The following is a 17,321-nucleotide window of genomic DNA, read 5'->3' on the forward strand; positions in this document are numbered from 1 at the left end:
GGGGAAAGGCCAGCTAGTTCTTCCTGAAGATCACGTTAAGGTAGGCTGGTGCTTGAGCACAAGAACTTCAGTTAGTGAAGAGGAAACAGATTCCAACCTCTTCTCTCCTCCAGCTCACCCCAGCTGCAACCCCACTTCTGGAGACACCAAGAGTGGGCATTAACTGTGAAGGATAAAGCCTTCCATTTATACAGTCCTTTGATATTTACAGGGCATTTCTGAGCATGTTATCTCATTAAATTTTCACAAAAAAACAGAATAGTATTTTCCATTTCCAGGCTAGAAAACTGAAGTTCAGAGGCCGAAGGGCTTTGCACAGCTATGAAGTGGCTGAGCTGAGACTTGAACCCTGTTCCAGAGAATCACAAGCCTTAAGCCCCAAGTCCCCTGCCCCACCGCCTCAGAGTCAAACCCATGTCCCCATACAGACCAGCTCTGTCACTCGCCTGCATAATTAATTGCCTTACCAGGTCCAAGTTCTCTTACTTTTGTGTTTCCCAAGTAGCTCTGCAAAATCCTCTATTAAGGGAAAAAAAAAAATCCCATGGTCAAAGAGGTGGAAAGTTCTCTGTGCTACCACATCCCTTCATAGAGTCCCAGGACACATGACAGCCATGCAGCTGGCTGTGCTCCACAAAACGGAGATGTCCCGCAGCAAAGGCTCGCTTTGAGCTCTGTTGAGCCCACCATTTCCAAAACCACCTTGACCCTCGGATCCTTTTCACATGCAGCGCATATTAATATCCTGCAGGTCCTCATATTCTATAACACATTTGGGAAAACACTGTGGTCACTGCCTCCTGCAGGCAGTGCCCACAGCCAGGATCTTCCATCACCGCTGCTGTCCTGGGCTAAGTACTTTCATTATAACAATTATGACACTATTTTTTTTTAATATTTTGTTATGGAATTAAAAAAAATACATAAATAGGGAAAACATTATAATGAATGTCCACTTACCCAAACCCCAGCTTCTACAATTAACAGTATTCTGTGTTTTTTTAACCTTCACATCCTACATGCATGATTCCCCTACCTCATGGTCTCATTGCAATATTTTAAAGCAAGTCCTACTTATAACATCATTTTAGCCTTAAATACTATGTATTTAAATATATATATTATTATATATCTTATAGGCTATATTTTGATATTTTATATTCAATATATTTAATATAGTATTAATAATATTACATATATATTTTTACAATTATATATATATACATTTTATAGTTAAGGACTCTTAAAAATCATGACCATGAGACCATTATCATGCCTAATAATTTTCATCACAATCCCTTAAGTCGTACAGTATCTAGTCAGTGTTTAAATATCCCTAATTATCTCAAAAATTACTTTCTATACTTGGTTTGCATTAGAATTCAAAGTCCATACATTAATTTGGTTGAAGTCTCTTAATTTTCTTTTAATCTATACTAACCCGCCCTCTGCTTTGTTTTCCACGCCGTTTGTTAAAGAAACCAGTTCACTGGCTCCGTAGATGTTCCCACATTTCTGAATGTGGCTGATCACTTTTTCATGGTGGTAATGTGTCCCTCTGTTGCCCGTAATTTCTGTCAGCGGGTCATTAGATCTAGAGGCTCCATTAAACTCAGGTTCCTTTTTACCACCACGCGCGCTTCCTGTCTGTGCGTCTCCTTCCATGCTGCTGGAATTGACAATGACCCTCCACTAGAGCGTTTCCCGTCCGCCTTGCGCTCAACGGGTTTGGCAGCCTCTGGTGGCCGCTGCCTGGCTCTGTCCTTCCCTGAAGGGCTGCAGAATCACACCCACCGCACCACAGTTGTCCTCCGTCAGCTCGCTCCACGGGACTGCAGTTCTTAGCGGGCAGGAGCCTGTTTCCCTTAGCTCTAGCCTCACTATTTTTTAACTATTCAATGAATGAACAAATATCCTACAGTTATGTTGCTACAAAGCCAGCATCAGCGTTTCGTTATTCATTTATTTTCATTTCCACAAACTCAAACCATACTTAATGTGTAGTTTGGAGGAGAGGAAATGATCACATTATAGATAATCTCAAGGTGGGTGTGTGGGTGTAGGTGTGGCCCGATGGGGGTGTGTTCAGACTCCCTCGCTATTGTCAGAGGCTTCTTGAGCCAAGCATCACTTTTGTGCAGCTGCCCAGAGCTCTGGAGATGCCTTTTGGCAATGAGTAGGCGCCCCCTACTGTAAATATCACTGTCTGACTCCCAGAGCAGGGATGTCCTCCACTCCCATGGCTTCAGGAACCACGTCCCTGTTCGTGTTTCCTTAATCTCACTCTCCTTCCCCTGCATTCACCTTAATACCTGGCTCCCCGACGGTTCCACCTGACAGTTGTCTCATCTAAACCCAAAAACTACTCCAAACTGAACTCATTATCTTTCTTTGAAAAAACAACACAACAGAAGCATCTCTCCAGCTCTTGCTCCTTCCGGTTTCAGGGGACAATGTTGCCATCCACCTTGCCCTCCGTCTGTTTGCTCAGGCTGGCGATCTGACTTCTGTTCCCACAGTCCCCACATTGGGGTCATCACTAAGTCCTGTCCATTCTGCCCAGCATCCTTCCCCTGGTTCTCGTCTCTCACCCCACTGCCGCTGCCCTCGCCCAGCCCTGCATCAGCTCTCACTGGGCCTCTGCAGCTGCCTCCTCGTGGGTCTCCTGACCCCAGCTCTTGCCCTGACAAGGCTTTGTCACCACTGCCACCAACAAAGTTCTCTCTCCGCATCAAATCCTTGCATCAGAGTCTTGGAAAGCTCTCCCTTGCTTTAAAGTGAAGTTCAAATTCGCATCCTTGCGCACAAGCCTCTTTGTAATGTGGCCTCAACTTACTTCTCCAGTCTCAGGTCCTAATCCCGCCCATCCCACTGTTTTAGGGTCTGGCCAAATTAAGGAAGATTTCCCTCCCTGGACCAGAAGCGACGTTGATTCTTTTGATCATGATGAAATAAACATTGCAAGAAGACAAATTTTCTCCCTTTTTTTCTCTAACAAACAAAATCCTGGACAATATCCAGACATTATCTGCCTTGTTTTAAGGCTCTCTGAAGGTGGGTTCCTTCTACAGCCTCCGAGGCTCTGGCCCCAGACCTGGCCCGGTACTGAGAGCGAGAGCAGAGGGGCGGAATCCACGGCGGAGCCCCTGTGGGTGACAGTTCCAGCAGAGGAAGAAGGACATTCTGACTCCTTGTGTTACTTTTCTGGGTCCAGAGAGTCAGCCTCAACTTTACCTTATTTGGGATACAAAGCAGTGCAGGTCTTCACAAGTTTTGATAAATATATGAAAGAGCAAAAGGTTTCTAAACAAAGAGGCATTAGACAAGGGATTTGCGAGTGTGTCTCTCCTTCTGGTCACCTGCCTTGGGGCAAGGTTGCAGCCTGACTCTTAGACACTCGGACGGAAGGATAACTTGTACAGAACAATAGGTGATAGTCCCAGTCCGTGAATCTCAACTATTCCCGTGAGAAGGAAACAGTGGGATGCTGTAGACTCAGTGCCCATTTAGGGGATTGTCCTAGGAGTTTCCCATGACCCCACGCACCCTACATTTTAACTACCCTAGACTGCTCGCACTTTCCAGAATATACATACACTTTCTTGTTATTTAAATCACTCGCGATGTCCTATCTCTTTGCTCAAATTCTTAACGAATGTCGCTTTTTCTAATACTCACCGCCCGCACCACCACCGAAAGTGAACTTGATGGCGTCTCGTGTATGAAGCTTTCTACACAATTCTATCTTGTGTTTATCACCTTATAGCTATTTGTTCACATATCTGCCCCTCTGCTAAACTGTGCACTCAGAGACCATGAAAGGCTGTAAGATAAATATCGTCTCATCCTGCAGCTCGTGGTGGAATTAAGTGGAACTGAGGTTTCCCCAGTTCACTGGACAGAGAAAAAAAATGATCTTTCACGTTTTGAAGTTCATCTTTTATACTTTGTCTACTTTTCATTATGAATTAAATGGAAGCACATTAACAATCTGAAGGTTTTAGTAGTCATCATTTTCAAAGGGGTGTTCTGTTGGGAAAAGAAGAATTTGTATTTCAGACAAGGCAAATTAATGAATATCAACTGTTTTCAGAGCCCTTGGTGGATCACTATTGAAGAATTTATTAATAAGGCACAGCACAGGGACTCTAGAGCTCATTCTCAGCCAAACTCTAAGCTCCCAAATTAATTTCACATCCCAACAGTATTGAAAATATGAATTACGCATCAGATAGGGGAAAACAGGGCAGTGTCAGTTAATAATTTGGCAGATTGTTTTCAAGATGACAGAATGACCGCCTACACTAACAACCATCTCAGGATGGTACCCTCCTCAAATTTTCAAGATCAAGGTGTCATGAAACACTTACAACAAATGAGCTGAGTCTGTGAGCAGAAATGCAAAGACCTATTAACATTAACACAGGTCTCACTGATTGATTTACTTCTGGGAAAGGTCCTAACTGAATGGTCACACCAGACCCACATTACGAGGTCCCATGAATGGACGACCAAGCGGGCTTCCAACCAGGGGCCGTGCCTAGTGCCAACCCATGAAAATAAATACTTGTCCACTTTTTAAAGATTGTTGGTGAGGGAAGATCTTATGGTCTCCCTTCGTGTCTCAAACCTTGACAGCACTCAGGCTGATCACACGGGTCACCCTAAACAGAGGGTCCAGGAATGTTTATCCATATCCCTGTAATTGATGGCAACACAAAGTCTAATACAGACTTTCATGGTCCAAAGACGTTAGCTGTAGAGCAGACCTTGGCCTTCTTGCTTTATAGATGGGGAAACTGAGGTCCCCATCTAGGCCGGCTGGAGGCAGACTGAGAAGAGCCCAGGGTCCCTCCCGTGGTGTATTCTCCTCCCAACCTCTCATCTCCCTGGGCTGCAAGCAAAGATGTGTCCTTACAGAAGCCCGGGGCTGAGTGCTCAGGTCACACAGACATTCACTCCCTTACTAGACAGCTCCATCGGTAGGAAGGAAGGAAGGGGGCCCAGTGCACACAACTGAGGCCTGTGGCTGAGCTTCTGCTGTTAGTGGAGGTCTCCGTGGTGTCCTTTCAGTCACCAAAACACTAGCTCTTCTATATTTCTTTCTATTTCCAAAGTAGTTAGTTCCCAGACAGCCGACAGGTGGGTCTGGCCTCACTGTCTCACCCTCCGTAGCTCCCTGCAGTCAGCCAGCACCTCTGAAATTCTTCTACGAGTCACACTCTGATGCTGTGAGAACCAGGATGAATAAGTCCCATGGCGTCTGCTGTACACACCTCCTTTTTCTCGCTGTACTCCCCCACCCCCACAAAAAGGGAACGAAATGACATTCTCATTCAATAATGCAATGAAATTAGAATCCAAGAAAACTGATGGAGGAAAAAAACATGAAGTTTGAGGTCACACACCCAGGATTAAATCCTAGGGTCCCATTTCTTAGCTCTGTGACCTTGGAGAAATTACTTAACTACTCTGAGTCTCCCCTCATGTTTATAATTGTATCTACTATACTAAGTTGTCAAAATAATCAAATGAGACAATTCATGTAAAAATGCATAGCACAGTGTTTGGCATTCATTTGTATAATTTAATAACTATTTGTGGAGGACCTACTATGTGCCAGAGTTGTAGGCACTCTAAATATGTATGCATATAAAAAAATGAATAAACGCCACCTTTCTGCCCGTTACCATTATTCTCTGTGGTTTTAGAAAGTTGTCACTCTTCTACGTACTAGAGGCCATTAGTGAAATGACGATCGAGAAGTTTGCTAACTGTACAGAATCCCACTACCCTTGATGTTTTGTGACAGTCCTCATCTTGCTTATGCTTGAGAACATGCCTTCCTCTGACATGCCTCCTGCTTTTTCATAGTGTCAGTACGTGTACCTGCATCAGTGTGTGAGAGATGTTCTCAGAGCGAGGAAGCTACGGAGCGAACAAGAAAACCCCTTGTTTCCCATCTACGAAAATGTGAATCCAGAGTATCACAGAGGTAGGAGCTTACTTCACTAATTTATAGGTTTGTTTATCAAAATACAGTCGATCTGGAAACCGTTAAAAACCTCCAGCTTTTCCAACATGCCCTACCCCCCCCATCTCTTCTTCTGCCCAAAGGCTGCAAGGGAAGGACCCTCACTGAGTGGCAATAGGGAAGAGTGGCGGAGTGGGGGGGGGGACCCCCGAGTGGAGCAGAGATTTCACGTGGTATCTCTTCCTACCTGGCCTAGGATGCTCTCTGTTAAGGACTGGGTTTGACATTTCTGAAGGATAAGGCTCACTGCTAAGGAGAATGCTTTGATGTAGCAACTGCAAGTTCAAATTGCAAAATCCCTTTGCAGAACTTGGCTATATGTATCAAGGTCCTTATGTCCTTGTTCTTGTCACCCAGTATTTCTACGACCACCCTAAGTACTGAAACAGTTTTATGCATGAAGTTTTTCATAGTTAAGGTCTGAGTGAAAAAAAACCTAAATGTTTAACAGGGGACGGTTGAGTATGCTATGGCACATTCACCGAACGGAATACAATGCAGTCATTAAGAATGGTATTTTTGAGTATATTATAATAGCATAGATATTCTCATAAATAAGAAAAGCAGAATGCAAAACAAATATAAGCAACACATGGAGGGGAAAAGACTGGGAAGAAATATACCACAATAGTAAAACAAATTCTTCTGAGCAGTAAAATAGTATATGATTTTTCTTCTATTTTATGTCTAAATTTTCTAAAACAAGCATGTAGCATTTTTTAAATGAAAAGTTCAGTAGAAAAAAAATGTATCAACTTTATAAGGGACTGCTTTGGTCAGACAGTAATTACTTGGCACACAAAGGGTCTGCATGCTTTTTCCCACTCAGGACCATCTTTACAATCTAATTTATCACATTGGCTAATTGCAAAGTTGAAGTTACATTGTGTTAGTCGTTTCTTACCAGCTAACAAATTACCCCCAAACTTAGCAGCTTAACTCAACATTTCTTATCTCACAGTGCCTGTAGATCAGGAATTTGGGAAGGGTTTAGCTGAGTGGTTCTGGCCCAGGGTCTCTCATGAGGTTGTAGTCAAGACATTGGCCAGGGCTACAGTCATCTGAAGGCTTGACTGGGGCCAGACTGGTCACTGCAAGACTACTCACTCACGTGGCTGTTTGTATAAGTCTCAGTTTTTTTGTCACATGGACCATATCCATCTATAGATCATTTTTTTTTTTGGACAAACATTTCAGAGCTATTCTATCTCCATTTCTAAATGCTCTTCCATTTTATTTAGTTCTCTGCACCCTCTATACCCCCCCCACTTAGCCAGTATATTACATACTTAATAATCTGTAAAGCATACATATATGAGAGGGCTGCTATTTAAAGGATTAATCAGATAATTCTTTTGTATTGTAAATAATTACCCCCTAATTTATCTGTAAAGTAAATTAAGGTTTTGGCATCTCAGATTCTTTAAGAAGCTCCAGGATGGAGGTGGCTCTGGGAGCTTTGGAATTTCCTTTGTCTTGCTTTGGCTTGTTTAAGTCTTTTTTAGAGTAATCTTGGGTGCTCCTGAAAGCAGCTAACTATGGTATGTTTAGCTTCAGGCATCTGAAAATTAGGATTCAGGTCCTAGCTCTGGAGCTAACTAGGATTCACAAGCTGTGAAACCCCGAGTGAGTTACTGTGTCTCTCTGGCCTATGGGCTGCTCTGTAAAACCAGAAGGGATAGACTGGAATCAGTCCTTTCCAATTGTAGTGTTCCGTGGTTCTGAATGCAGTGACCTGGCCCCTACAAGGGATGCTCTTATCTAAACCATCTTGAGCTTCTGCTAGTCTTTCCCATTTGTAATTTTCATAAGCACAACAGACAACTATGACACACCCCACTGCAGCCTCTAATTACAGTGTCCTTCCTTTCAGATGCGGGCTATTCAAGGCATTGAGAATGCACCCGAGGAGCTCCTGGATAAAAACTATTCACTGTGTGATTTAAAAAAAAACAAAAACAAAAACAAAAAACTTGCTTCATGCCCTACAGAGGTGCCAGCTATTTCTGTTGAGATTATGTATAATTTATTAATCTGGAGTATTTTAAAGAATTTATGTAATTTAAAGGTAATAGATATTATTGTACATAGTTGTATTTTGTAGTTTCTTCTGTAAATATATATTTTTTCATAATGTTTAATATTAAGCTTTATATAATACTATTTTTCCACACTAAAGTGTTCATGGCTTGTTCTACATAAACTAATTCAACCTGTATGACAGGACGACTTGTAAACTGTGTATGAAGGTGGTTACAGAGACGGTCCCTGGGGCCATGATTTTTACCAGATTTGATGCTTACTGGACAAGATACAGGGCACGGATGGACAGAGGGCTGAGAGGACAGCTGGCTTGGCTGCATTGCTGTCCTATGAATCTTAGGATCCAAAGATGATCCACATGCGATCTGGACAAATGTAACAGTCAAAAGAAGGGACTGGGGAGATGGGATTAAGCAGCGCCCGAGCCAGAGTCGGTGGTTGTGTCTCAGCTGGTCAGTCGGTCCCCTTTCTCCTGCCAGAGGTTCAAGCCAGCGTGGTAAGCTCAGGGGCCAGGGTTGCAGGTTTTGAGGGAGAACAATCTAAACAGAAGTGATGGGTTCCTTATGTCACAGCATGCCACCTGTACTCCTGACTGGGAAAATAGAGCCAGCACGCAAAATGCCATCCATCCATGGCCACTGGAATCAGTGTCACTGCATTCACGGGGTGCTGTGTGGACGTGCACACCTGGACCGTGACGTGTGGGTTGGCTGCTGGACACACGCTTGTCTTCCTCTCATTGTTAGTGGCAAAGTCAAAACTGCTCCAGTCATACTTGGCTTTCCCAGTAGAAGAAGGTTGTGGTGCTGGGTTATACTCCTGATTGAAGGGCCTAATGTCAATATCTCTATAGAAATGTCCACAGACAGCATATATTGTTAATTTAAAAAAATCAAACCCATAAAACCCAAAATTCAGTGGTGCTTGTATAAGATTTTCCAAAAGCCTTTTTTTAGTAAATCTTTGAAGTCAGAATATCAGGTAGTCACCTGAAGTTGTATTTCAAATAAAAGGCCCTCCAAACTCTGCCAAGTTGATCTTCAGTATGTGATGCCTGTTTTGACTCTGACAAATTTCAGTGAGTCAGAAAATGGGTGTTGCCCTCCACTAGGTCCAGGCCTGAGGGTCTTCCCTGGGGAAAATTTGAAAGGCCTCAGGATGTTATCCACATGGCTGTTGAGTCAGGAATGTTTGTCTTTTTCTCACTACAGATTTCACTGAAATACACTTAAGCCTTCAAGATCAAGGTTGTTGATCTCACAGCTTCATTTGCAGAAAGAGTACATTTCTTTTCAAAGTGTATATTTTTGCTACCTACCATGAAGTTCCAGAAGGAATATACTGGGTATAATTGGCAGAGTAATGGGAAATCATTTAACATATCTAAAATAGTTACTTATAGTTAAGGAAAGCTCCACCGAAGCAGGAAAAAATTCCAGGGCTATTTGAAGTTTGCGGAAACAGGAAAAAAAAATCTTTATAAGAATGAATGCAAAGGAAGAATGAATGCAAAGGTGATTCCCAGTTTTCACCGTATCATTGTGCTCAGTGCTCTTTGGAAGTGACAGTGTTAGGCTTTGATCCTGTTTTAGAGAACTAGGTGGATCCTCTAGAAACGACAGAACAACATACATATAAGTGCAGCCGAGGTACCTCCAGGGAGAAAATAAAGGTCCAAGGTTTATGAGATGTGGTGTCTCTTAGGAGTAACTATCCCTACACTCAAAGGAAAAATCAAAAAAGCAAAAGATAAATAAATGAATGAATAAATAAACAAACAAACAAACAAACAAACAAACAAACAGAATTGTAAGCAAATATTGCTGGGTGCAAAGCACATTCATACATGGAAAGGAAAATTTGTTTTTGGCTTTTCATTCATTCAGAAAAGTTTTAGTCCGTGCCTGCAACTTGCTAGGCACTGTCCTGGAAGCTGCAGTAGGGAGCCTGCATCACAGTCATAGAGGTGGGGTGGCTGTCACTGTTTTCAATTAAGCTAAGAGAGGGCCTCAGCGAGGCAGTGAAGTTACCCAGGCCACACACTGGCAAGCTCTGATGAAGCTTTTCTAGCAAATCACTGGACTGAAAAGAGAAATCAACTCATTGCACAAACCAAGAATTAAAACCATAAAAAAAACCCAAAAAACCCTATGCATCTGTCACAGTAAATAACCCTGGGGTGGAATCAGCGTCATGGAAATGGACATGACAAGAGAAAACTGTATGTACTTTTAGTCTGACGCAGGACATATTTATTCCTACCCTGCACCTGTCTAATTTTAAATCTCCTTAGCAACAAATATTTCACTATCTTCCCTCCCACCACCACCAAAGTCTAAATACATAATCTAGTTGATCTATTTATTAAATTTAGGAGGAGGGGAAAAAAAGGTTTCCTTGACATTCAGCTCAGTTGGGTGTATTTTAATTTAATTCTATCCTGTGTTAGGTCTTGGTAAACACTCTGTTTCCTGTCGCGGTGGGCATCCGGGCTGTGCACCTGTGTGGCACACTTTAATCATCGAGTCTTCAAAGTGCTTTGGAGCTATCAAATCTTGGAAGGGTCCCGTCTTGCATTTTAATAATTATTTATCCAAGTTCTTTATAATTAACTCCTTTAATCTCTACTCATTAAATCAATTTCGTATTATCATTCTGTTCTTCTCTGGAGAGCAGCCAATTTTTCAGCTCTTGAATCAGATTTTTCTAAATGCTCTGTCTGGGTCTGCACATACTTGTCCTAAGTAATTCACCAGCTCTTAAGACTTCTGAGTCTCTCTTTTTCACTACTTGTCCCTTTCTCCCTTTTGAATTATGTTTGCTTTCCCAGTAGAATGTGATCTTATTTTCTGTTCATCTTCTTACATCCATGGATATTACATAGTCTTGCAGGCTCCACATCATAGAAGAAAGGATGATGGTTTTTACTTCTCAACACACAAGCAGCCAGAGCACACAGACATATTGGGGACAGTTTTATTTGGGAGGGTCTTAAGTTTATTACCTCTTGGAAGAAAGCCCCAAATGACATGAAAAGAATATGAAACCACTAAGCAGATGTCCAGAGATACAAAAATAGACTTCACACATTCTATTTCACACTCTGATTCTCCTGCCTTAGTGTCTGAGGATCCAGTTTTTTTATATTTAAACAACTCTCCTTGCCTCTTGTAGGAAAATTGTCATCCATATACTAAATTCTCATTCACTTAGCTTTCTGGGTGTCTGAGGTTGGAATCCTGGAATCATAAGCCTGCCAGATCTGTATGACAGCGAGGGTAGGGTCTGAGCCCCCACACTGGGGCTCTCGAGCTCTCGTTCACACACGTGAGCCAAACCAAACATGACCTGGCTGGGGAGGGGAAAAGTGGATAGTAAGCTGCTTGTTAGAGGCAGCAGTTCAAGGACTTTCCAGGTTCCGTTTCACTGAGGAAATGAAAGAAAGTGATCAGCCGAGACAGAGTGAGAGGAAGGAGAGGCTGGTCCTCCACAAAGTGGCCGTGAGCAAGCCTGCAGTGGTGCCTCATTCCTGGAGAGACAGAGTGCGAAAGGCTGTTAGCAGCCGAAATGCTCTAAGTCTCTGAGTAATTTTAACCCGAGATTCCAAATCACATCAAGGGAACGTCTATAAACCATGACTGCAGAGAGCAAGCGAAATGATGCAAAGAAGAAAAAAATATTTGAAAAGGGGGATCTGAGCAGACATCACCAGAAAGAGGAAATAGCAACCCTTCTGTGCGCCAAGACTGTTCCTTGAAAATGTCATATGCTTCTGTGAGGGCGTGTTATCATTTAGCAGGTTCACGTTGGCTGGGTTGACCAGATGATTCAGCTGATTAAGCAAATTTAATTGATGCATTTACTTTGTGAATTGACCAGGTGTTTAACAAAATTGAATTTGGAATTCTGAACGCACTACCTTAGATTCTTGTCATGGATGCTGTCTTTTTGAAAACATTTGGCCATTTTGGTTAAAATGCAGGGTAACATTTACTGCAGCCATGATAATAGCAAAAATCTGTTCTGTTCTAAAAATGTTTCTAGCAATGGAAATATTTCTGACTAAAAGAATACTCTTGACTTGTAGGGAGGCTCCCTCAGAATAGATGCATGCAGCAAAAATAAGGCATTTTATTTTTTTTTAAAGGTTGTCTACATAGATGCATTCATGAAATAAGAAAATTGTTGGTGAATGCCCCTAAAATAGAGGTTTATGTAATGGAAATAAAAGAGCTCTATTCACAGATTTACCAAAGATTATTTTTATAACCAAGAGGTCAATGTATGTGATCTTATATAATATACCAAAATAAGTCATTGAAAATGGTGAATAATGTCAGACAAATGTAATGTGTTCCTTCTAGAATATTCACAAAAAGGTTAGTTATGGCTGTTTTGTGCCTTAAGTAATTCCTCTTAAGAAAATCAGTCTTCATCCTAAGAGCAAGCTGTCTGCTACATTTGAGATGTTGTGTGTTAATAGCTGAGTGAGCATGCCAGCACCGCAACAAGAAGAAGGGTATGCAATTGTGACTTTATGGGTGTGCAGTAGAGTTGGGCAGTGTTCCACCTGTGAGCTAGAGTCTGCAGGGGCTTTCATGAAATCTCCAAATCTCAACCCCACTGACAACCAGAGGCGCCAGTGTCTTACCTGAAGAGTCTTTAATCTCTGGTCTTTCAGGTGGGACTCATCAGGCTTATAAACTCTTTAAGGACAAGGACCAAGTCTTTGATCTCTTCTCTACTCCTACCTTATAGAAATTAGGACACAGTTCATAGACATTCAACATGTACTTTTGGAGTGGAAACTGCTCCTGGCCCAATACTTTGGGTGTTGGTCAGTGTCTAATAATTCTACTGTCCATGGTGGCTCATCTGGCTGTTCCTTGATTTGCACGAAGCTTAAATAAATAACGTGAATAAATCTAGCAACTGAACTTACTATGTTCTATAACAGAGCACTTTCATGTTTTTAATATTATGTATTCTTTCTCTACAAATCTGGTTATTTACAATGGCATAGACGGTTCTATTTTTTTCATACTAGAGTACCTCCCTACGACATTGTTTTTCTAACCAACTGTTTGAACAAAGCACTTCCTTAGTCTTTCTATTTAAATTATGTATTTGCTTAATATATTTTTATATTTGTAACTATGGTCCAAAAACCTATATAGTGTCTTACACATCTTTGCACTAGTACAGGAATAAAACTGCTGTTTGTTGAAGGAAAAGTGTTCCGTCTTCTATTCGCCTGTGTCTCGTTTATCAATTTCCACCATCCTTCTGCTCAGGACAAAGGTCAGGAGTGACTGCTTCTAAATGGGAAAAGTCGTCCAGGCCATTGACAGGAAGAGCATGGTTGTCTTAACCTTTGCTCCTGCGAGTGCTGAGCTGGTCACTAGGGTGTCACGTACATGGAATGGGGACTCTCTAGTTGACTGTCTCCAACTCCATTCTTGTTTTCAGTGCTTTAGTTCATTAGTAACCAAAATGTCATCTGTTACCCACAGTGTTGGTGTCATCTCACAGGCGCTGCCCCAGCTGGATCCCCGTGAGCCCTTCAGAGACACTTCACACATAAGCAGGTGGTGTGACATTTGGTTAAGAGCTTCTGTGTCTATTTCCAGAATTATTATTTTGCCTTTTTGACTTTTTCACATTTAAGTTGAAGGATCAATGTCCTTCACAACTCCAGTATTTCACTTTTCTACAACTTACAGAAATCTTCATTTTTCAAAAATGTACAGTAAGAGATCTACATGTAAAACCATTAAATCAAAACATCCATCTTTTTCGAACAGTTTTTGGATTCAAACAGGTTAGCAAAAGAACTTGACCCTGGAGGCCTGACCTTTTTTTTTTCCCCCAAAGTAGCTGTTTGTTGGATGGAATTTACTTGTAAAGAGAATATTACAACTATGAACTAATCATTTAATGATTCTTCTGATACATCCTCCACGATCATAAAATGTTAGAGCTGGATGGGCCACCTGAGGGATGGACAATGATGGAAGCCAACAGCCAAGTTTAAAAGTGATGCAGTGAAATAGGACACTGCTGCAATGTCCATTGACAGATGAATGAATAAAGCTGTGCTATATACCCACAATGGAATACTACTCAGCCATAAAAAATAATAAACTAATGCCATTTGCAGCAATGTGGATGGACCTAAAGATTCACATTAAGTGAAGTAAGTCAGACAGAGAAAGCCAAATATCATATGATATCACTTATATATGGAATCTTTAAAAAAAAAAGATACAAATGAGCTTATTTACAAACCAGAAATAGACTCACAGATATAGAAAGCAAGCTGTGGTTACCAAGGGGGAAAGGGTGTGGGGGAGAGGGATAAATTGGGGATTTGGGATTAACATATATACACTGCTATATATCAAATAGATAAACAACAAGGACCTACTGTATAACATGGGGAACTATATTCAATTCTTGTAATAAATCATAATGGAAAAGAATCTGAAAAAAAATATATGTATATGTATAATTGAATCACTTTGCTGTACACCTGAAATTAATACAACATTGTAAATCAACTATACTTCAATTAAAAAAAAAAACCAAACAGGACAGTACTGGACTCGAACCTTGTCTTCCTGTTATTCATTGGGGAGGACCTGTCTACACATAAATATAGACAAAGAAGGAAGCTTCTCAGATGCAGTGGAAGGAGCAGCCATGTCTAACCCTGAGACTGGACCCCCAGTGGAACTTTCAACATTGTATGTGACTACTCCTTTCATTTTCCTATCTCGTATATCTGGAGACACTCACTTGTTAAACAAATCTTCAGACTATAATTTTAGAGTCATATGTTAGCAAAAGTCATCACAATCCTAAAGCTGAAATACTATTGAATGGAAAAGGAGAAAACTTGATTTTTTTTAACATACTACCATTATAAACCATTATTAAAGCTAATTAAAGCAAACCACCTAAAGCCCAGAAGAGGTTTTACCACTAGGTTTTGGAAGAATTGGTAAGGCTTTTGATGTTGCCAATAAAAGGAGAATTCACAATAGAAGGGTAAAAATTAACTGGTAAGATTCAAGCCTGAGTAACAGAGAAAACCATGCAGGGATGGTTCTGTGTAGGAGTTAACATTCACCTACTCACCAAAGGCCATGCTCACTAAAATAGCTCCCCAGCTCAGTATCTCCCAAGGAAACGTGTACTATTATTTTAGAGATTTGTTGATCTAAGGAAAGCTTATCTTTCTTTCTGAGGTTTATGGTTTTGGTGCAAGAACCTTTGTGTAAGGCCTCTCAATATTAAATTAGTTTTCTCTTTGCTCTTGGAGCTCTCGACCCCAAGAAGACACTTGGCATCTATTTCAGTCTTTACGAAAGAGCTCGCAGTGAAATATATTTCCTGCCTCTGCTATCCTGCTGTAAGCCTTTGGTGGCCCAGAAGCGTCCGTGTCTTAGGGCTTGCCAAGGAGCTAAGGTAAAAAAAATGACAATAACAAAAATCAAAAACAAAAAGCTGATGATACAACTATAGAAACAAAAGGGGATTAAAAGTGGAAAAGTTCAGAAGCCTGGGAACATTCCTAAACCCAACCTCAATCAGAAGATACCACTTGTAAGACACAAATGAAATGTTCAAGCCTTATTTCATTCCTAAAGAACTTTCCAATGACCCTTGACCCAGATTTCACCCAAGTTGATGTTCTTTCCCCACTCATGACAGATGGCTGGGGAAGGAAACAACCGTTTACCTGCAAAGAATAGCACATCAGCAATCAATCTAAGTAGAGGAGTTACTCAATAGGGTATGAGTGGAGCTCAGCAAAGGGACTAATGACCGAGAGATGGGTGGTCTTCCCGGCACCACCGGGATTGCCCTGGACCAGCCCCCTCGGAGCAGCTTCCCGGGGCCTCAGCACCCAAGGTCGCGCACACACTTGGCTGGGCAGCATGCCACACGACTGGGGGTAGAACAGGATATTTAGACCCATGACTTTATTAAGTCTCAGGGGCCAGGTGTCTTTTCCATCCATGTCTCCGGAACAGAAAGTCATCAGCAGTCTCTCTACGTGTTGCCATTTCTATTAACCTCCAGATAGCCCGCCCTTCTCTAGATCACCAACCTGCCCGAGTTTATATCTCATCATCTCGGCAAAAGCACAAGTCCTCGGGGTGGTCCCTGTGCCTCTGTCTGGCACTCCAGACCCCATCCACACTGTGACCCAAGTGATGGATCTAAAACAGATCCATGGTCCTCCTGATACTGACCAGTGCCTCCCAATTATCCACAAGGTACAGTCCTGGCTCCCTGGCCTCGCCAGAAGCCCTTGATGATTGGGCCTGTGCCTTCCTCCCCAGCTGCAGCTGCAGCCCCTCCTCTGCTTGCCGCTGATGCTTCACTGCCTCAAGCCTTTCTATCTAGAGTGCGTGCTACTGTTTCTACATTTTTGCTCTGGTATGTATTCCTTTTTCTCCCCACCTAAAACAGTTCTCCCCTCTTCTCTGACGCTTAGGACCCATCACAGGGGGCAGGAAGGTCACCATCCCAGGCCTCACCCTTACAAAGGGTCACAAAGATAGTCCTTTGATTTATCAACAAATAAAATTAAATGTAGCATCACTGAGATGCAGACAGGAATGAGAGATGAAGACAAGCTTTTTGTAACTTTCAACTCAGGCCCATTATTAGATCAGTCTCCCTGTAATGCACCATAAATATTTTTTTTAAATAAATGTTTTCATCATTTTGTCATGTAAGTGATTTTATCACCCTCTTTAGACATTTTTTTAAATTTGAAGTTTTTTAAATTTTTACTACACCAGAAACATCAAAAAATCTCAATAACCCTCCCTTGACCCCTGAGATGGGTGCTTCCCTAACTTGTCCCCACAGACTCCACTCCACTTCAGCATTTCTTCTGTATCTATAGTGACGTTTTTCATTTTTTATGCCTAATGGCATATTATGTTGCAATTATTTCTTGTCTTCCCTACGAGACTTCATAGTCTCCAGAATGATTTCTCCAAGGCACCAAGAGAACAAATTTAAGATTCATCCCAGATATTATGATAATAATAATAACCATAATAATAACACAGTAATTGTATAATAGAAATGGACACATTTCATCAAAGTTAGAGGCAACATTCATTGCATTCTCACACGTTTTGATTGACTCAGCACTCCCTAAAACCCTGTGAGATGGGATCACAGCCAATAAACGGCAGGGCCAGGATTCAAACCCTGGCAA

At 41.7% G+C, this 17,321-nt stretch overlaps 1 protein-coding gene across 2 annotated transcripts in view; it reads left to right on the plus strand.

The window, feature by feature from the left end:
• Positions 1-8,252, plus strand: part of PTPRB (protein tyrosine phosphatase receptor type B) — a 106,907-nt gene extending 98,655 nt beyond the window's left edge. For both annotated transcript variants that reach the window (XM_006197825.4, XM_006197826.4), the window contains 2 exons: positions 5,875-5,995; positions 7,908-8,252. In XM_006197825.4, the coding sequence (XP_006197887.1) occupies positions 5,875-5,995; positions 7,908-7,930 (144 nt within the window). In that variant the 3' untranslated portion in view covers positions 7,931-8,252. The remainder of the gene's footprint in view (positions 1-5,874; positions 5,996-7,907) is intronic.
• The last annotated feature ends 9,069 nt before the right edge of the window (positions 8,253-17,321 follow it).

The sequence above is a fragment of the Vicugna pacos genome, chromosome 12 (genome assembly GCF_048564905.1).
Source record: "Vicugna pacos chromosome 12, VicPac4, whole genome shotgun sequence".
In the NCBI taxonomy this organism is placed as follows: Eukaryota; Metazoa; Chordata; class Mammalia; order Artiodactyla; family Camelidae; genus Vicugna; species Vicugna pacos.